At 35.7% G+C, this 21,837-nt stretch overlaps 1 protein-coding gene and 1 long non-coding RNA gene across 2 annotated transcripts; both read left to right on the forward strand.

Moving 5' to 3' along the window:
- The first annotated feature begins 1,297 nt into the window (after nt 1–1,297).
- On the forward strand, nt 1,298–18,440 carry LOC140743285 (uncharacterized). Its single transcript, XR_012102430.1, has 2 exons — nt 1,298–1,350; nt 14,825–18,440. It is a non-coding gene; the product is annotated as an uncharacterized LOC140743285 (long non-coding RNA).
- On the forward strand, nt 9,723–12,915 carry LOC140743284 (uncharacterized). The gene is made up of 3 exons (XM_073074445.1): nt 9,723–9,868; nt 10,821–10,879; nt 11,341–12,915. Exons 1-3 carry the CDS (start codon nt 9,851–9,853, stop codon nt 12,719–12,721), a joined length of 1,458 nt encoding a protein of 485 aa, XP_072930546.1. The 5' UTR covers nt 9,723–9,850; the 3' UTR covers nt 12,722–12,915.
- Nucleotides 18,441–21,837: the final 3,397 nt, after the last annotated feature.

Here is a 21,837-nt window from a genome sequence, read left to right on the forward strand (position 1 = left end):
CACTTGTGCCCGTTTCCTGACAGATACAAGCGTTTGCTCCACACTTTCTACTTTGTTTATTCCCCTTATTTACTGTTGTCGTTAACTGCTAGTTGGAAGTCCTTCCTATTGCATTCATGTCTGCTTCTATTACCTATATACAGTACAGGAAGCGTAGCGTACTAACCAAGAAACTAAGTAGGTATCTTTGAATTGATCATTGATCCCGCTAGTGACGCAAGTGTCAAGACTCAGAATTAGGTTATTAGGGCGAAGAGCCACAATGAATTATTACTGAGGGCGCTATACGTCATAGTTATTTTAGGTCCGTGCAATGTAACAGTGTAGGAGAAATAACAAGTTTACCTATGGTCATATAAGAACACAGTTTGGAAACTAAAAGTTTCCCCTGGTTACGATCCTGGTTGCAAACATGTGTATAATAATAATGACTAAATTAGGGGGTTCCGACTAATGCGGTGGCTCTGATTTTTTCCTTTTTATTATACGGTTTTATAATTGTGTGGGGTGCTCCTCCTCGCTACCCTTGCTTTTTTACATTATTTATGATAACTTAGCTTCACCTCATGAAACTTGGATTGAACATTAAGTATCTAGGATAACATAATATAATGGAAAATTATACCTTCAACTCTTCAATCTGGCGGTGCAGGCGTGCCTCTAGCGTATGCATACAAGTTATGCATTCGTAGTTTACAAATATGTTACAAAGACCTTGAGTAGAGATGTAAGACGCAAAGTTTGACATTCAACTCTTCAACCCTAATGATGCGGAGGTGCCTTCAGCCTAAACTATAGAGTAAGATATTTGTTTCTTACATATATGTAATGAGTATTTATTTCTTACATATATTAAACAGATAAATATGGTGAAAATTGGACTTTCAACTCTTTAGACCTGATGATGTAGGTATAGGTTCCTCCAACCTTAACTATAGAAATCAGACATTTGTTGCTTACGGATTCTAAACATAGTAAGTTTGCCAAGCAGAGGTATCTATATGGTGAAAATTTTGACTTGCAACTCTTCAACCCTGATGATGTAGGGGCGCTTCCAGCCTCAATCTGAATCGTTCAATTCATACTTTTGGATATTTATATAAGGTTTCTGAACTTTACTTTGAAGTGACATAGAAGTCAGTTGTATGTTTTTTGCTAAATTTTGCCATGTATACTTACTTAAGTATAACGACAAAAACCAACCAAATCAAAAAAAATAAACTGTTGAATAGCGAATAATAATATTTATATTATTATAACTGGTCAACAGGTACATAAGTAGAGCTCCAGGGTGTGAGAGCAGCGAGCGAGAGCAGCGAGCAGCGAGCGAGAGCAGTGAGCAGAGTTCAGGTAGGTGCTTCCTTCTTCCTAAATATTTCAAATACGTTTATTAAATTAATCTTTGTCATAGCATAAGTATCATTAATAAACATTTTAATTTTAATTGTAAAGATCACATTTACATGTAGGTATATATGTCATTGATTTGCGGACGTTATTTGTTGATAGTATAACTTCAATTCACCTTATGCCTGTCTTTCGATGTTGATAGTTGTTTATAAGAATCAAATTATTCAGGATACGGAATACTTCTGTAAACTTACCTATTTAAATAAAAATAAGCTTTCAGTGTGCAGTTTACTTTTTTGAACTTTTATAATAACTAACGTAGCAGATTTTGTACGTAAAAAATTACAATACTGGATTGGTAGTGATTTTCTTACTTTCAATTTACTATCAATTTACTATTTACAACTATACAAGTAAATCGATAGTATTCTAAGTTGCTTTTTCTGTATTTAATTTATAAACGATTCGTTCTCTCTCTTCTTTGCTTACGCTCTTCAAACTTCTTAATTTATAATGAGGCTTTAACGATAATAATTCGGTCATACACCGTCGTGGGCACAGGGCGATTGCGCAAGCGGAAACTTCCACTCTTAAAATAAAAAGTGAACGTACAAACGTACGGACGTAATCTTGTCCGTATAATTATTTGTGTTATAAACACACCAAGAAATCACCTGAGATGATTCGCCAAGATGAACCGTTAATGCCCATTATAACCCGACTCAGGCAAAAGTGAGAACAGGACAAGCGCGAGCGACTACTGTTTACATTTTTCTTGTGTTCAAAAGTTATGACTTTAAATTTTTATCAAAATAAAATATCTACATCGTACGTAATACTTTATGAGTTAACTTAATGCCATGATAATGACATATGTATAATATTCATTCGTAGGTTTTTCCTATAATGTATACAATTAAACTTTAAACAACAAGATTTCATATTTTATTCTGTTCAAAAGTAAACATGTTGAACAAATTTAATTAAACCAAGTTAAAGGACACAGTTATTATAATGGAATCTTATCTTTTTGGCAATCGCTTGTTCGTCGATCGCTTCGTTCGATAGGCACGCGCTTGCCCTGGGAATATACGTAATATTCACATCGTTTCGGGTCGAACACCTCCATTGTACACTGTTAACGCTGTTCGGTGACAATGAACCGTTTGTGAGATTGTAATTCATTCGTAAGATATTTGTGAATCGAAAATGAAATAAGATGGGTGAGATGAGATGAAATAAGTAGAAGTGAAATGAAGTAAATACACGTGTACAATAGAATTTATTAAAAGTTAAATTAAAAAAATACGTTTATATCACGGCGTGCGTAAATGGACGTTTTACGCACGCTTCGCGTGCGCAAAACCCCCATTTCCGACCCCGTAATATAAAATTTTATACAACACGCGGACGAAAAATGTTTTTCTGACTCGTGTGATTGCAGTCCTCGCCTGCGGCTCGGCCTGCAAACTCACACTTGTCAGAAAAAAAAATTTCGTCCTCGTATTGTAATGTACTATTGTGACATAATATACCAATTTTTTTTTATCAAAAATAACAAAAACCTTTTCGCAACCAAATAAAATATCTATCGTATAAGGATCTGTGTTCAGATGATAATAATATCATTCGAGCTAAAAATAAACATTAAAGAAATATAAGAATACTACCTGTCTTGCTTTTGCCGCCATTAGTGTATATCTTGATGTGAATACAGATTTTACGCACACAGTTACATCTGCGCTTGCGCACGTCTGCGTCAAACATCGTAAGATTTCGCGCTACGTTATAAACGTAACGTTTTAATGGTTTTTAACATTTTTTTTTCTTGCCTTGGACCACCAAGTATTTGGCAGTAGTACAGTCAAACGATATCAAAAAAATATATAGCGATACATCTTCCGAAGCCGTGATAGATGTTGTTGACATATAAAAAAAGTTCTGTATGAGTTCTACTTTGCATAAAGGACAATGCCCATGAAAGTATGGACCGCCGTCCAGAGTTGCATCAAATTGAAACTTGTTGTAGACGATGTATAATTAAGCAAATACCTACTACCACCAATAATTATTTTTTAGATCAGCGCCCGGGTTCTGAAGTTATTTACCGAAATGTTACATAACCTCAAAATCGAAAATATCCGACGATAGATTTATGGTCGGTTTTAACTGATAGTAGGTACCTATAATGTAGTTCGATTAACATATTCCATTTACTTTTAAAGGTAGTAGGTAAAAAAACCTAAAATAATCCTAAAAACCTAAAATAATGAATTCCGAGTATAAAATACCGCCATTTTAATTTTTAAGAACAACAATCAACATTTCGTCTTATTTTATCTTAAATGGAATCCCCTGTTCAAAGAAACTATTCTGATCGACAAATTATGTAAAAAAAACAAAAAATAATTTTAATATTACTTTCATTTTGACGCATGAGAAAAATCAGTACCAAGAATGGGCATTCTCCTTTATTTTGAGTATGATAATCAAAACATCGCGGTCTACTTCTAGAGCTAACGCGGACCATTGTGCTGGAAACATTGAGATAGATGCTGCCTAGACTTCTGTTATAATGTTTGCAGTCGTGGACTAATGGGGAGGGGGGCTGCGGCAGTCCGACCCTGGCCTGTGGTCCCGGGGGCCCTCCAAATGTCTAAAGTTCCCTAGTACACATTTGTAACCCCTTGTAAATTAGATCAACTTCCTAGTTAGGAGGCCTCATTCAACTTTCCGCAAGGGCCTATTTCAACATTTCCGCCACGGGCCTCCGACTAGCTTAGTCCGCCATTGAATGTTTTGTCCGCCATTGAATGTGTTTTAAAAATTTTTCAATATTTTTAGCTTCCTTATTCTTTTTACGTTGTAATATGGTAAGGCGATTTTTATTACGTTACATACGAGACCGAACTATTGGATGGGTGGGTATATCCACGAGTACTTATTGAAAATTATATATGTTGTGCTGAGCTTAAGAGACATAATTTTGTAATGTCTCAGTATGGCTTTTACAGCTTTTTATGAATATGTAATACTATCGTTGTCTTAGCTATGTTTTTATAGCTATAGTTTTTATATATAAAATATATCCTTTTTCTATTTAATATTTATATTTCATTTCGGGCTTTCTTTGTGTAACTCCTTTACTGTATGGTGGTTATATCTTCAAAATAAAACGTATTAACATTTTAAATCAGTGAATCATATTATTTCAATTACGTATTTGAACAATATTTTATGTCATATTACCTATTTTATGTATTAATTTTTAATGTTTTATACTTAATCGATATTATTTTCCAAAGTAGTAGCATTAGTAAATTATAACATAAAAATATATTTAACCTACTGTAAATATGAGCAGCGCCAAAAATATTAACTAGTTTTAGTTTGCGAGTCCTCTCGTGTGTACGGATGTGCGATGAAACGAACAACGGTTTTAACTAATTTATATGTTGAATATTGTTATTTTTAAATACGCATTTATCTATCGTTAAGAAGAAACACAAGTGGTTTATAATGACCTGAAACAATTTTGTAACAATTGTATTACTCGTACATAATGTTGCAAATATATTTACCGAACTTAATTACTAATTTGATAATTCAATGGACATCTAACAAATCTCATTGGATCTAAAAACAAACATTTCTTGCTTCTATGAGTATATACCTAAATCCACGTGCATTTTTTCAATCTGAATATAAATGGAAACTTGCACCCATGGACAATGGAATCATCAACCTGAGTACGCCACAAATGCATTAGTACCCGAAAGGACTAGGTTGGAACGCCTCCGATAAATATGTCTTCACCATACCCTTTAAACTGTAACCCAGGAGCACTGACCTCTGGTGTTATGAGCCTAGAACAATTTCAAAGTAAATAAAGCATTGTTTTAACAAACTATAATCACTGATTAAAATGAGCAAGCTTACATTTGCCACCATTAATAAATGTTAACGATGATAGCCGAAATTTGGCCTCGCAATCGAGGTCCAAAATTGGAATCTTGAGCACAGTCCTCTGCTTAAGATTTCAATTAGATATTAATTAACTCTTTCTATAATGTTGAAGGAAAACATCGAGAGAAAACCCGTTTTTTTTAAAGTTCTCAAAAACGTCTGAAGTATACTAATTAGCATTTGACCAGCTTGTTAGACTGGTTCAAAAACCTCTGACTCTGAGAGGAGACCCATTTTTTTTCGTGGGGAAATCCATCATGGGTTCCTCTCAGCCGCAGGGGCAGAAGAAAAGACATGCCGGACTCCTACCGGCTAAAAACCCACGGAGTAATATTAATACCCATATACATATAATAACTGTTGTCGTGCAAAGTCATTGGCAGGAAACAATTTTAAGTGACTGCCAAGACCGTTAGTTGCGTAACCATCGTTAATTATGTCACGAGTCATTTTGTATTTCTTCAATGGTAATAACTTTCTTTGTTATAATGACTAAAATAATGCGCGATTCCAAGAAGTGCTTCAGTTAATTCGTAATTAGTTTGGATTACAATGAAATAAATTTAATGTGACTTTTAACAATACAATACAATACAAGAATTTCTCAAGGCACTTTTGTAAGTTTTTAAACTTACTATATTGTATTTTTCTGTTTCACTTGGGCTTCAAGTCTTCTCAGGGCGTCGTGATTATCACTGAATAAATATTGGCATAGACCTCAGAATGGTGATGGACACGTGGAATAATCTTTAAATTACATTACACATTAATCTTTATATTCCACTTTCGTAGGGTGAAACAACGACCGTCTTTATTATTATTTTATTATATCATATAGAAGTGGCAGGCGAGCCAGCAATCCACCTAATGATAAGTGGCGACTGATAGACGGCCTGCTGCTTAATAACATCAGTGTTATGCGCTTAGGAATGGTTGGCGATGGTGCCGCCGGAGTCGAATTACAAGTGTTCTACCACTCTAATCCCCATTTGAAGCGCAGCTTCTTCCCCATGATGGGGGTTGGTGGAAGATGGAGCCGGTTAGGGGTCATTCCGTGTCGATGTGGTGGTGTGGCGTGGTTTTAAACCGCATTTGCTTTGGACAAAATTTGAATATTGCTCTCCAACGACAACAAGCAGGACATAGGGCATCCCAGAACTGGACAAAAGCCTGTAGCATATTACACCACGACGTTCAATGCGGATTAGAGGAGCGTGGAAAAGATTCTTCATTTAACAGATCTAAATTGCCACGGCGATTGATCCATTGAAATGCATCCACGCATTACCTAACACACAGTTAAGATCTTACGTAGCTCGATAATATGATAAAATATACAAAATCTCATCTTAAAACGGCGATATTTTTTTCGAATAAGGATGTTATGCATCTTACACAGTTTTGTGTGGGTGAAAATATTCGCAATCAAATGCATACCTGTTTTTGAAGTGGGCTCTTTACATATGCATCGGTTATATATTGAGTAATTAGCCAAATTGAATATCATATTGACGCTCGTATCTTCCTCGGTCCATTATGCAATATGTCAGAACGTTTCATATCATCGAGCGAAACAGGAAATGCGGACAAAATGTTAGGCTCGCTTACTCTATCGAGCTTTCATTTAAAACGAATCTTCACTATTTACGATTTGACTGATGACTGCGATATATGACCTATCGATAAGACGATCCGTGTGACGGTGCGGTTACCATGACGGTCTGACGCGCAAACGGACGATTCGATACCAGGTCAGATATCTGAATGTTGAATTTAGATTTTTTTTTGGGTCTGGATGTTTGTGTATTCGTTTCTGTGTGTAGTGTGGGCCTGTGAGTGTAAGGAAAGCAGTTTTTCGCAATTGAAATGATTTTGACACGTTTATTAAAGTCGGAGACAATGTTATAGATCTCTGAATATCAAGACTTTCGTTAAATGTTATGCATATGAGCTAATGTTGTGGAAATTAGATACTAAATACTTAAATATCTAGTTACTTAAATATTTTTGGTATTAATTTTGTACTTTGTTAATATTTTAACATATCCGCATTAGACGGGATCGACTCCTAGGTATACGAGTATCTACCGTTATCCTTTTCATTAAATAGACTTAGCAGCGATAATATCGAGAGGAATCCGCCTATAATCTTGCCAGTATCAGTTTTTTGTCTATCTTGATGAAAAAAATACATTGTTATTGATAAACATCTTCATTTATAATAGTCACATGTATTTCTAACTTAATTATGTTACTTCATTCTTATCTTATTCTATAATTCTTCGGATGCCATAAATTTACTTTGTGTCGTGTCGTTGTCGTGAGTGCTAAAAGTTCACTTGCATCGGTTAGTAATAGTAATGGTTTCGATGTAAACACAAAAACGCTTATCACACATACTCTAGCTTCTTAACATCGTTTACTTTATGGGATTTCTGCATTTCCTAAAACTATATTTAGATATAAAAATCGTAATAGGTTAATGTTTAAAAACTGGGAGCTATATACGAGATAGAAGGTGGTAGAACCCATTGTCGCTCGACTCTGGCGGCGGCACCGCTACACCTATTTCTGCCTAACAAAACTAAGTGCAGCTGTGTTGTGGTTTGCTAGTGTGGGAGTGGTTATGGAAATATACTTATAGAAGACGTTTCAACTTAGTCCTCGGGGTAGCAACGTATCGGTAGGCGATCTCAGATAAAACTCAAATCCTGTACAGGGTTAATTATAAATATCACTGTCGGAAGTGGCCACTTAGTATCAGGTCGACTACATGTTGGTGTTCTTCTATAGTTTTTAAATAACCCCATAATAACTTAATTAACAAGATTATGTATGGTGCGATCGGGGAAGGACCACCACCTCATCTATTTCTAGCGTGAAACAGTCCTTGGGTTTAGGCGGAAGGGTGAGGATGCTGGCTGACTTACATATGAGGTGACCATCTCAATCCTCGGGAGTGACAATGCCTTAGTAACGCTTCAGGTAGAATCCCTTTTCCATATAGTATTGGTCACAGATGTCCATGGCCAGTAGTGACCACTAATTTAATGTACTACTTCAATGTGGTAAAAAACCTTAATATATGAAATGAAATATCTACATACTGACAACTACTTACCTAAATTAAAACAATATTATATAATAAGAATGTTGCATTTTTCAATTCTGTAGTGAACTGAATAAATTATCATTATTAAAAAATATATTAATTAAAAGTACTTAGGTGTTTAATAATTCGCCAAGTACGAGTCGAACTCGCACAAGGAGGCTTCCGTACCATCAAATGTTCTTTATTTTTCACTTATTTGTATTAATTTTATTATTTTCAACAAAATTACTACAATATAAAACTACAATAGATGGCGTTGGGATAATGTTATTATTTGTATTTATTATCATATCAGTTATACTAGTAAATGGAAATTAAAATTTTCAACCGTCTTCTGAGTACGGTTTAACAATTAGATCGATAATGCTGAAAATTACCGGTTTGTTGTATGGAGACCCCCTTTATTTTATTTTTATTTTGTTTGTTATTATAGCGGCCACCGTTATGCATCCTCTGTAAAAATTTCAAGTGTATATGTTTTACCGGTTCCGGAGATAGTCTTGTGACAGACGGACAGATGTGACGGACGGATTTGTGACAGTGTTAGTAATAGAGTTTCGTTTTTACTCTTTGTCACAAAATGTCTTATGCGTGTTGCAACTTATTGACAAAGTTCTTTCTTATATTGAACTGGAATTCCAGGCTAGGGAAAAGCCGAATGACTAATAACAGACGATTTAAATTTTTGTGTGTTTGTTATCTGTAGTAATCAAGTTGGAAGTTCTAGCGCAGGCGTTTAATGCAAGTAGCTGTGAAATAAAATAAACTTAATGTATGACTCTTAAACCGCTAACCTTTCAAATAAACAGTTAAGTATCATCTCGCGTTTTTCAATGAAGCCAGCCACGAAATAATGTGGTCATAGTATTGTTCAGAAACAAAACAGCTTTTGTTAATAAAAAGGTATTCGAATTTTAAGTAACGAAGCCATCCTCATTAACTATACATTAGTTGCCTTGAAATTAATTAAGTAGGTGCCTAATTGGTTACTTAAAGGCAAAGAAAATTGCCTTTAAGTTACGGAATTGCGTAGATGCAACTAATAACATTAGGTGAAGTTAAGAAATACAATATGCTTCCATTGATCTTTAATACATATATTTATTTCTCGAAATTACACAATTAATAGGATTGTACTATCTAATCCTTTTTTAATTCAATATAAATATCGCATTATTTCTTTTTAAATCATTTACTATCGTCCACCGGGTGTATGCTCACATGAGTAAGATCTAAGTAAATTGAAGTGAGCTAAGCAAACAGATGTAAGGTTTGTCGGCGCACATCTGATAACATCATGCGCTCGAGAGAGGTAGGGGCCGCGTTCACCATTATATAAAAAGAGTTACTGTGGCAGCGGCCCACAGTGTCCTAGCCAGCTGATCAGTACCCATCAGGAGACCCACACGGCTGCCAAGGAAAATGGCGGCTCCATTAACTGTGAGTAACTTCCGGAACCGGAAACGCGTGTGAATATGTGAATCGAAAGAACAATTAAATTTAAGTTTCGGTCTGAGTTAGTGTGGTCTGTGCGGAAATGTGGGTTACAATGGAGATATTAGTTCCTCATTCATATTTATCAACAATCTCGTAATCTCCCTAACTAATCTTAGTTTTTTTTTACCTAAAAATCACGAATCCGCATTGGAACAGCGTGGCCGAGTGTTCCCGGGTTTGTGGTGTGGGAAGATCCGAACCCAACTGTGGGATTTGCAGTTTAATACAAAATTATATTACTGATGATAGAGGCATAAGTGCTGCTGACATACACAATAAAACTTTAAAATATAAAGGTCTTATTTTAATATGATACGCTTTGGAATCCGTAAATTAAATTAAAGTCAGCTTAAACATAATATTTTTATTTACACCAACACACTTTAATAATATTATTTGTGCAAATAATTTGGGCTAAATATCAAGGGTTTAAAATTTTAGAAATCATAATTTAAACTATTACCTATAGTAAGCACTTAATTAACAACTATAAAAATGTGACATGATATTAAAAACACGGAGCTAAAATACGTTAATAAACTCAGTGACGTATAAGTAGCAAAAGCTATTAAAACATCCAATAAAAACCAATAAGTGCCACCTTAGGCATTTGTGTTATCCATAAAAAATCTGTAAACAGACTTAGAATTGCAATAAAAACTCGTAGCAACTAGCTACGGTTATAAGTGAGCCCAAGTGAGCTTTGTTCCGCCTAGGAAGTACAACATCCCGTACTAGGTTACGTCATTACAATCGCAGACCAGATACTATCTCTGAGTAAGCTGTCCTGACCGCTTTCGATTTCATGCCGACACATGCCGTTGTTCGTAACGCCGCACATTTACCGCGATTGCGCAATAAGGACTGCGCAAACTAAACTATGTTATTATTTCAGCTGAGCTGTTTACTGCTGGCTTGCGTTGCCATCTGCGCTGCGACTTTTGGACATGAACAGTTAGTATATTCATGTTCCTATGTTTAATTTTTAAATTACTTAATTAGTTGCGAGTCTCTATGTAACGTTAATCCAACACAATGAAACGGTTAAGAAACACATTTTTTTTTTTATTATGTTCAAATATGAAATTTTGTCGGTCGTTTGATTTGTAAACATTCGTGGTTTTTGCTCGTTCAAATAATATATGCGTGTAACCGCAAAAACGTCTGTGAGAAGTATTATTCATTTAACATCGCCGTCGGGCAATTGTCTTTCCCACCGATCTCTTTATTGAGGTAAAATGTGAAAATGGTTGTATTGTTAACCTTTCGTACTAACGCGAGGGAAAAACCTCTCGTTACAATCGACCTCCGGATCGGGCTTTGCGATGTTTCGTTTATGTCCCCTCCTTGTACTTTTCGGAGTGTTTTTTTTTTTTCATACAAGTTCTTCTATACTCGTCATTATTTTGTTCCAGTGTCCATATTCGCGTCCATATACCTGAAGAACACCATTCGCCCAAGGAAGTAATACACGAGCACCACGACGACCACGGCGGTTACGGCGGCGGTCACGGCGGCGGCTTCGGCGGCGGCTTCGGCGGCGGCTTAGGTGGCGGTCACGGCGGTGGTCACGGCGGAGGTCACGGGGGTGACTTCGGTGGCGGTCACGGCGGGCACGACGGTGGCTTAGCTGAACATCTGCACGGAGGATTCGCTGACCATTTGAAAGGCCACGGTGGTTACGGCGGAGGTCACGGAGGCGGCCACGATCACAGTAGCCATATCTCGATCACCAGTGACTTCAGTGGAGGCGGTCACGGTTTCGGCGGCGGACATTCCGGAGGTGACCACGGACACGGTGGCCTAGACCTCGGCGGCGGCGGCGGCGGCGGTCACGGAAGCATTCATTTGGACGGACACGGTGACGGTTACGACTTAGGACATCATGGCGATCAAGGAAATCATATCTCCGGAGGCGGATTCTCTTCCGCAGGTGGATTCTCATCCGCAGGCGGCGTGGACACCGGCTATGGAGGCGGCCATGGTGGCGGCTTTGGAGGAAGTTTTGGCTCTGGACATGCTCATGCTGTCTTTGGAGGATCAAGCGGAGGCGGAGAATCATTTCATTCTTCACATGGATCTGGGGGATCTGGGGGATGGCACGGCCACCACAGTGGAGGTAACGGCGCAGGACATGGTGTGGGCCATGGACTTGGTTCTGACGGGGACCAACATCACGATGGCTATCAATACGCAGTCGGTGGGCACACAGAACACCTCGGCGGAGGAGGAATCGGAGGAGGAAGCGGAGGCGGATACGGAGGCGGATACGGAGGCGGATACGGAGGCGGTGCCTTCTCCGGATTAAGCGACCACTCGGGTGGCTTTTCGGGGGGCCATGACGGCGCTTCCTTTGGCTTAGGGGGAGGGCACGGCGGTCACGGCTCCGGAGGTCTTGGATCTTACGGCGATGGCCATGATGGTGGCAATGGAGTTGGCCACCATGATGGCCACGACATTTCTAGCATAAGTCTTACTTCAATTGGTGGCGGCCACGGAGGAGATAGTTACAATCTTGGTCACGGACACGGTTCGGGTGGATTTGGAGGCGGTCACGGTCATGGTTCGGGTGGTTTTGGAGGCGGTCACGGGCATGGCTTGGGTAGTATCGGAGGTGGCCACGGCGGATTAGGAGGTGGTCACGATCATGGATTTGGCGGTGGATTTGGATCATCCGGTGGCCATGGCGGTAGCGGCTATAGTTTTGGTGGGCATGGCGGTCACGGTGGCGTCGGAGACAGTTACACGAACGCATTAGGCTCTGGACATGGTGGTGGCCCCTACCATAAGAAGTAGACTTAACAAATTTAACATACAAGCCCTCCCTTAATGAACTAAGTCATAGAGTTTCTGATAATTAATAATCAACGTATCCAGTATTAAGAACATGAACTAGTTATAATTTTATTGTAAATATTGATTTAACTTTACGTTTGTTAATTATTTTATTTTCATGTTATTTTGTTGTTTATTATAAGTATTTAAATCAATTTCATTTGTTTTAATTTTTATGTTTCTTTTTATTTTACAAAGTTTTTTTTTATTTGAGTGCTCAATCTCTTTATGCGTAGGCTTTTAATTTATTCCATTTTTATATGATGCAATTTATAATAAAATACATAACTAATACTTATTCATACTTATATCACACAACTTATATTTAAAAGCACAAACAATTATTTTAGCAACCGTCTAATAGTATTTTCGACAATACTTTATCACGACTTACAGAACTGTATTTTAAAAAATATATTAATAAGGATTATTTGCTTCAAGTTCCCAATAGTTCATATATTTTACTATAATATATCTAAAGATTTTGAATAACTTCAAACATATACCACACTATTTTTACATAGTATGTCTTTGCGCAAAATAAACATATCGATCTTATCTTAATTCGCAAATCAGCCAACTCCATTTTTTGTCAAAATGTTTTATTTATTTATTTTGATAGTAAATGACATTGAACGAAATCAAAATAAATAAAAAGAACATTTTCACAATAAGTGGAGTTGGCTGATTTGCGAATTAATGTATCGATATGAATAAAGCATATCTAAAGAGTAGGGTTAGTTATCAGTGTCTAAAATAATCAAATAGTAGATTAGTATTGAAGCTTATAGCAGGTATACCATACTTAATATAATCAATTATTTAACAACTCCATATATATTATTATACTCAAAGCTATAGAATAAACAATACTCGTATTAATATTTAAGGTAATCGCAGGTTATAGAAATTCAATGGTAACTGAATGGATTTCTGAAGATTGTTGTCACGACAGGAATGATTTTCAGATGGGTAGATTATCTTATTCAATATCTTTAATGTTTAGTAGCGTTAAAATTATAAATTAGATTCTTGACATCCATTGAGTATAAATGGTAGAATAGTAATACTATTATAGGTAATATACACATTTACTAACAACCATGAATTTCGGACATAAGTCCAGAGCTTTAAAATATTTACATTCGGACTAAGATACACAAAGAAATTTATTTCCGACCTACATAGTTAGTGATCATTTTAGAAAAGAACGATTGTGACTGTAATATGTGCAACATATAAAACTATAGGTTTCTTGGCGAGAAAGCCATCTTACTAATTATTCAGAGATTCATAAAAGTATGTCCTCATAAATTAGCTCGCCGTTTCTTACTTGAGTGTTGTGAGAGAGACGTTTACGAATTGCAGTGAAATGCAAAGTTTTGGGTTTCGCAAAAGTTGAAAATTATTCCATGAGAATTGAAAACGAGAACTAAAGCATTGAATGAATGGAATACAACTGAATATATCGATAACTTGTAACACGAAAGATTAAGATTTTGAAAACTATCCACTACCTATTCATATTATGAGTCTTTTTTGTCTTTTTATATAGCGGATATATTTGTAGGTTAAGAAAATTATAATATTTAAAAGGAATTCTTTCAATAATTCAAAGATATGAAAAAGACTTTCTAATGAATAAGTATTTCATGAAAAACATCAACCATAATAAATGTGAGAATAAGGGAATAAACAAGTTCAAATAGCTAAAGCCAAACTGCACACTGAAAGGAAAGTCAAAGGTGATTAAATAATATACAAATTTTGAAACTTTAAAATAATTACTGCAAATTTTCTGGTTATGACTGAAAGTGATACTTATAGACAGTAACTATGTGTTAAAAACATAACGTGTTAAAGAATCACTTGAATATTAATGCTTAAAGCATACAAGATATATTTATGTTCAGTTATAAAATTGAACTAAAAATATTAATTATTCATAAAAAAGAAACTTATGCTTGGGAATTAGAAAATCATCCAGTAACATAAAAGCAATAATCGAAATGTTATAGCTTCTGCACGTTACAATTTTGCTAATCATTGCATTTATCCTGACAGCCTACTTTGGACAATGGACGACATTGAAATGGAAGAAGAGAATCAGTTTGTAAAGGTGTATGTGGTGGACAGATATGATCGCATCGTATTAGAAGTCAACACTGACGTCTCCGTGATGGTGAATTTGGGATACATGGAGCTTGTCATCTTGCTGCCCGAACTACCGGAGCTGCATGAAATCTTGGAGTACTTGAGGGATCCGCCCGGCGGTCTCCCAGATAGAGTACCACCCCCAGTATAAACAATAGAAAACCGACGACTTTTGCGCAAGAACGAGTACAAATGAATCTGATTTTGAGGTTGGTCTATTGTCCTGGATTTTATTTTAAAATGTTCTAACATTTAAACATTATTTCGTGCATATGCTTTCTCCGAGTCATATTTCCGCAAAATTTGTGTTCTGGGATTGAATTTGATTAAAATAAAATAACGAAAATCAAAAGCATCAGTCAAAAGAAGACAGTCTCCTCTAGACGGCGTGCCACTTACGACTGGCCCTTGGCTTTTGCTGTATTCTTCAAGTTGTTTGATCCTGATTGAGGTTGCTGCTGAATCCTTACGCCGTATATAAAACATATTAAGAAATTATAAATGATACAGGATCAGGGCGACGCTACACCAGCGTATGACGACGACCTTTGGTAGAAAGTTATATAATGCCTTGGAAAAAGCTTCCTTCAGAACCATTACATCGGATAATTTGTATGGAAGTTTTGACGGGTTACCCTGATCGATAGAAATTAAGAACACTTATCACAATGCCGCTCCGTTTAAGCTCAAAACTCCGCACTGAGGAGCTGAAAGCTAGTAGGACCAAACTAGGAATTGAATCTATGAATACTTAGACCCTTCTTGTTTACGTGTCAAGGTATGGAAATAGGAATGGTATAGAGACAAGAAGGGTAGAGATATTCGATTTTAAACGTATTCAGAAGTGGAAATATGGGTGTCATATCGTACGAATAATATTCAAAAAGTTTTGGATTTGAATTACGGCAGTGACGTAGTTGAAGTTAAAAATGGCCTCGATCTGCAACTTAACGATCTCAGATTGATAAACATGAAATGGTATAGAATAAAAAGAATTTTGAAAAACACTTAGCTCAATGGCACTACTTACCGTGCTTTCGTTAATTTATTTAGATTTAAATTGTATTATGCGAAAAAATATCTTGCATAATCCTTTATCGATTCCTTGAAGCTTAGATTTATTGTGGAATCATTTGGTAATCTTAATGTATTAAAAAATAAGTACTATTATGTTTAATTTTAGAAATATCTATTTAATACTTAATGAACACGTTACCTAATACAAACACTGATATTCAAATAAATTTTACTTATTAATTATGAACATTACCTAATCTTCTAGTTCCTAAATACAGTCTTTATAATTTTTTAAATCGTATATGTACACATATTTTGCAGATTTATTGTAGTTTTACTATTTGCTAAGCTGAAATTTTATTATTATTGGTTTCATGTATGGTGTCAAATCTAAACACAGTAAAGAAACGAATTACCAGGTACATATTTTTGTTATTTATTTTTTATTATAAAAATTGCTATTCAATATCCTTAAACGCTATAGGTATGGATGATTCTAAGGGATGGAAATATACACACGGGCAGAATGTAATACCTTAATAAAATCACTTGAATGCATTGCACACACATAGGTAGGTTGAAAAAGAATGTGTGATAAGGAAATTTAATGGTGACTACATTTGTATGCATATTGTAGTTAAGATGGTGTACTCTAAGTACCCTTGTAACTTAGCTTATCAAAATTGATAAAATTTAAAAAGAGGAGTGTTAACTTTGGATTGTGATATTATTGGAGATATTCAGGGTTGTCAGTTTGGCATAGTGTGTTTATCTTTTAATGCGTTTTATGTTTATTTTGTACCTCGAATTGTTTTAAGTTTAACAAACCAAACTTCCTTCTGAAGTTATGGTTCAAAACTGTTCAACAGTGATCTGAAACCGATCAATCAATGTATTAAGGAAGATATTTCTGAAGTACAGACCCGATTTTTGTAGAAATTGCATACTTTGTCGTCTATTTATACTGTAAACTCGATAGATCTGTGTCTATTGTAACATTATTAATAATAATTGTCTATTTAACCTAACCGTATTTCTGAACGGGCGGAAATTTCTCTGGAATATACTGACGTGTAACAATTGCTGGTAGATAACCTGAGCACGAACTTTCGGTTCCCACCGAATTGCCAACATTTTGACAAGCCTATTCAAAACCAACATACGAAGGGAAACCGAAACTTTGGACAAAACTCATGTATGTACAGAGTTTATACGTCTTGGATCCAGTTCGGCGGTTTGTGTCCACTTCAGATGAAACTGATGCCCGTTCAGATATATAAAAAGGGTGAGCGTCTTGGCTTCGATCTAAAATCTCAATAGCTGTTAAACATTGAAAGCATAAAATTCTACTTAATGTTAAGTGAATTACGCACACAATTTGCACAAACCACAAACAGCTTTTTGAGTTAGTTAACACTGAAGTAGCCTGATTGTCTTCTGGGCTATCTTCAACCAAGTTTCGCCTTGTGCTCTACTAGGCCATTGATGGCTCGCCAGTGCGTATGGCTGAGAACTTTTATCAGCACAGATGTTTATCATTAAGTAATTGGTGCCAAGTCGCTCATTTCTTATTAGTCTTAGTCATACGTGTATACCATAATATACATAGGTGTAAGATCTCGAAGCAAAGGTAACCCGTGGCATATTCTAACCACCAGATTGATTAACAACACATTGTAGGTATAACATATTACCTAATGAGGTAAAGCTGCTACAGCTAATCACCTATCAGAACTAAAAATGTGTCGGGTATATTTTTGCCTCGGGTAATAATATTAAGAAAGTAGTTTAGCATAAGCTCCCAACCGTATTTTAATCATATAATAACGTAGCATGAATGTAAACCTTCGAATCCCGTTTTTTCCTTACTTCTAGGTAGATTTCAAAACTTTTGTTAATCTTCTAAATTGTAAATCGAAACTGATACATGAATTGAGAGCATTAACCTACATTTTAGGCTTTCATTATAGTTTTAGATTTGTAGTATCTATCGCGAAAATCATAATTTGCTCAAATATTAGAAAATCTGTTGGAATAAAAATATGTATTATGTAATTGCTTTTCGAGCTTAAATATTAATGAAATGAGACTTACGGAATAGCTAAACATTTCGAAATCTACCTTGGCTTTAAGACTCCCTCCTTTAATATTATGGAGTAAACACTAGGGAATTCCCATTTGTATGAAGGTGTTTTGTATCAACATCGTTTTATCCTAAGTATCATATGATACCGGTTGGTTTGTCTCCTACCGCAGACATATCGGCGGATATCGAAACAACTTCATACAACTTGGTAACTGAAATGTCTTTGAGGGAAACTCGCTAGTATTCGCTTGGATTACATTTTTACACTTACTTAACCCTTAACCCTTAATCGTTACCTTCTGGTCAATTTTAAGAAAACTATCCCTATTCTTTTACTGTTTACACTATATTATGTATACGTAAGGTACTATTATATCTGGATATTGTGAAACTCTTAATGTGAAATAAAATTTGAAAAATGTATATACTCTATTATTTACATAGATTAGTGTCCTACTGGTGATCTATCACAGATGCATTTCAAGGTACTCATATAAATATTTATATATCTATAAAACACTCTACACTCTAAAAGACGACTCCCTCACTACACCTGTCACACTTCGGCGGGCACATAGTTGCTATATCTGAGACCACTAAAATTGTAATGGTTGTAATGAACCACAGACATTAGCTACAGAGAATAGTGGCACTCGTAACATGCGTATTACAAATTAATTTTCTCGACGAAGGAAAACATCGTGAGGAAACCTGCATACTTAAAAGATTTTTAAATAAAAGTTCTTAAAGTTATGTGAAGTCTATCAATCCGCTGGTCAGCTTGGTCAGCGCGGTGGTCTATAGTCTAATCCTTCTCATTCTAAAAGGAGACTTGTGCCCATTCATGGAACAGTAATGGGTTGACGACGATAGTGGCATAACTCCGTATTGGAAGATTATACGTTTATGTTGAGTTCTGGTCAACGGGAATATTTTTTATAACCATGACTAGTAAAATATGTGTTATGTAGTCACTAATGCCTATGAGTCTGGTATGAGACCTGCTTTTTCAACTTTGAATAGACCTTTACGATCTAAATCTTGGACGGAGCATACAATGAGCTGTAACCGGACGTTGAGGAGTCAAGTTGACTTCATACCCCGTGTTCCTGCAAGCTGTGTGATGGATGATGGTAGGTATCACGGTAAACAGTTTATATTAAGTTTTATAATATTCCAGTTAAAGAAACATTACCTGAGTGCAGTTAAAACATTAAGCAAATTAAAAAAATTAACCTAAGGTTTCTGTCTACTAAAAGTTACAACTAGTAATCAAGTATAATTATTTACCTACGTTACAATCAAATGATAAGTTGACATTGTTGCCTAAAAAGTATTGATTACAAAATTAGAATTCTACCTGAAATGTGAGATCAATCCCAGAAGCTTTGCTGTTCCATAGGAGCAAGTTATAAGTACCCTCTATGTCTTCGCCTTACCATATCCTTCAAACCAGAACACAGCGGTAGTTTATACTTCTATTAGTCACTGAGCGAACGAAAAGACTTCCGCCATTTTCAAAGTTATGTAGTTTTTATAATTTTATTTAGTAGGATTCCACTATTGGACAACCGTCACCTACCTGTTTAATGGATGAAACGTTTTTTATATAAAAAGAAATATGTCAACAAGTATATTGCAAATGGGTTGACTAAAAAATTCCAGTCCAGAATATGATTTTTTTTCTCAAACATTTCACTGGTTTTGTTAATAGAAAAATTACATACTAATTGAAAGTATGAAGCCTATACAATATGCAAACGTTAGGTTTACTATTTTTTCCTGTCACAATCCTTGGGTAGGCCAACTTGTTTACCTGTTTACCCGCTTACCGTATATTACGCATACGAGTTAAAACTGGCAAAAACGCACCACACGAGCTATCCTACAAAAATATGTTAATTACTTGAGACTGAGTAATATAATTAAAGACTTTTACAGTTTTTGTATATCCACCAAGTTAGGAACAAAAGATAATTGCCGTGTTACGTAAACGTCGTGAAAGTAATCGTATGGGAAACTGGCGGTTCACCGCTACAGCGTGCGAGTAGGATGGTAATATCTACATTAATACACAGATTCTGCTAGTTAAACTTCCTTACACTCGACTTAGAAAGGTGTGTATCGATTACGTTTTAAATCAAGTAAGTTACCGAATGCTGTACATAATGAGTTAAATGTTTTTTGGTTACGAGATATCATAAAAGTGATGTATGTGTACATTATAAGAGCTTCAGAAGAATTGCATAAACCTGGTGATCTCCACTGAGCGTCATTACTTCCAACATTTAATAAGAAAGCAATAGACACACACCGAGACAAACACTCCGAGAACTACAACGGAAAAGACGGTTTTAAGGTATCTCACCACGTTTTAATACAGTGGTTTATGCAAATCACAAATAGTTCGCCGTGACCATGATCCATGCCAAAATATTAAATACCGTGTAAGTATGTGAGTACCAGTAATATATTCAAATGTATTAATTCCGCGATTACTCTAAAATCAGGTATACCTACTTTAGTTAAACAAGTTACACAAAAACTTGCTTTCTCGGGATTGTTGACGATTAGTCAGAGGCCTTATTTAATTAGTATTTTCCTGCAATCTAGATTATAAAATTGTGATCTTATCTTGCCATGGTATCCTGGTAAATTAACTCTCCCTCATTAGCTTCTGTAATCTATGAATTTAGACTAATATTATCGCGGAATTTAAAGATTTTATACATAACAGACATAATATACATTAAACACGAGAACATACACACCCTAATAGAAATATCGACATTCCACGCTTAGTGAGTAGATATATTTTGTCGATATAGAAGTAGCACCTGGTGGTAAGTGGCTACTGCCGCCTATGGACATCTGTTATATATTCCAAATAAGATTAGATTTCTACCTGCGATCGGCCACATATGCGCCGCTACCCCTAAGGACTAAGCTGGAATATCTTGGACGAGTACCTACGTCTTCATAACATTATTTATAGCATGGCCATACCATATACTAGTTTAATTCAAATTGCATATTAGTAATTGCTCCGATTTCATGAAATGTCATTTACTCTTAATGATATAGGGAATCATCGTGATGAAACCTTGCTAAAATCTCTAATATAATTTCTGTAATAATGAATGTTTGGTTGTCAGATTTTACTTATTAAAATGAGTTTTGGATGTGACACATGTTCAAGTTTAATTAAAAGTAAGTCAGTATTTTCTAGTAAGACTTTTAAAAATGGATTATTTTTCTCTAAAATTCCTATCATAATGAAGGAACCTATTTATTTTAAAAGACAATAATCTACACGCATGGAGTAGCTCCAAATCAAATTCCAGCATACTAGGTTAATCGTTTCGTGTAGTATGTATCAAAAACTACACGAAGCGCTTTGTTTCCCCTATTTCTTTGATTTGAAGTGACGAACGACATAACTTGTTAAAACATTGAGTTATTTTATTCAAACATGCATTTTTGTGACTTACAACATACAATCACCGTTTTGGACATAATTGATAATAAATTACGTAAACGTATTTATTGCGGCACTGCGCAATGTGAAGGCTGTACGCATAGAAACAGCCATTGACATTCATTACATAACACTTATTAGGTCTTTGAGTATCATCTCACTGCCGACGACAAGCGGTGAATGCAGTGAATAAGATTTAGCGGAAAACCATAGATTAGTAAAGATACTTCGCCGCCTTGAAATTGAATGAAGCCACACACGGCTTATTAGTAAGTTATTTTTTTGAATTCTTGACAAATAAAAACATTTTTAGAGTAAATTTACGATTAAATAACTAATACT

This window comes from Epargyreus clarus, unplaced genomic scaffold, assembly GCF_041222505.1.
Source record: "Epargyreus clarus isolate Ecla_fem2 unplaced genomic scaffold, WU_Ecla_fem_2.2 ptg000007l, whole genome shotgun sequence".
NCBI classification, from domain to species: Eukaryota; Metazoa; Arthropoda; class Insecta; order Lepidoptera; family Hesperiidae; genus Epargyreus; species Epargyreus clarus.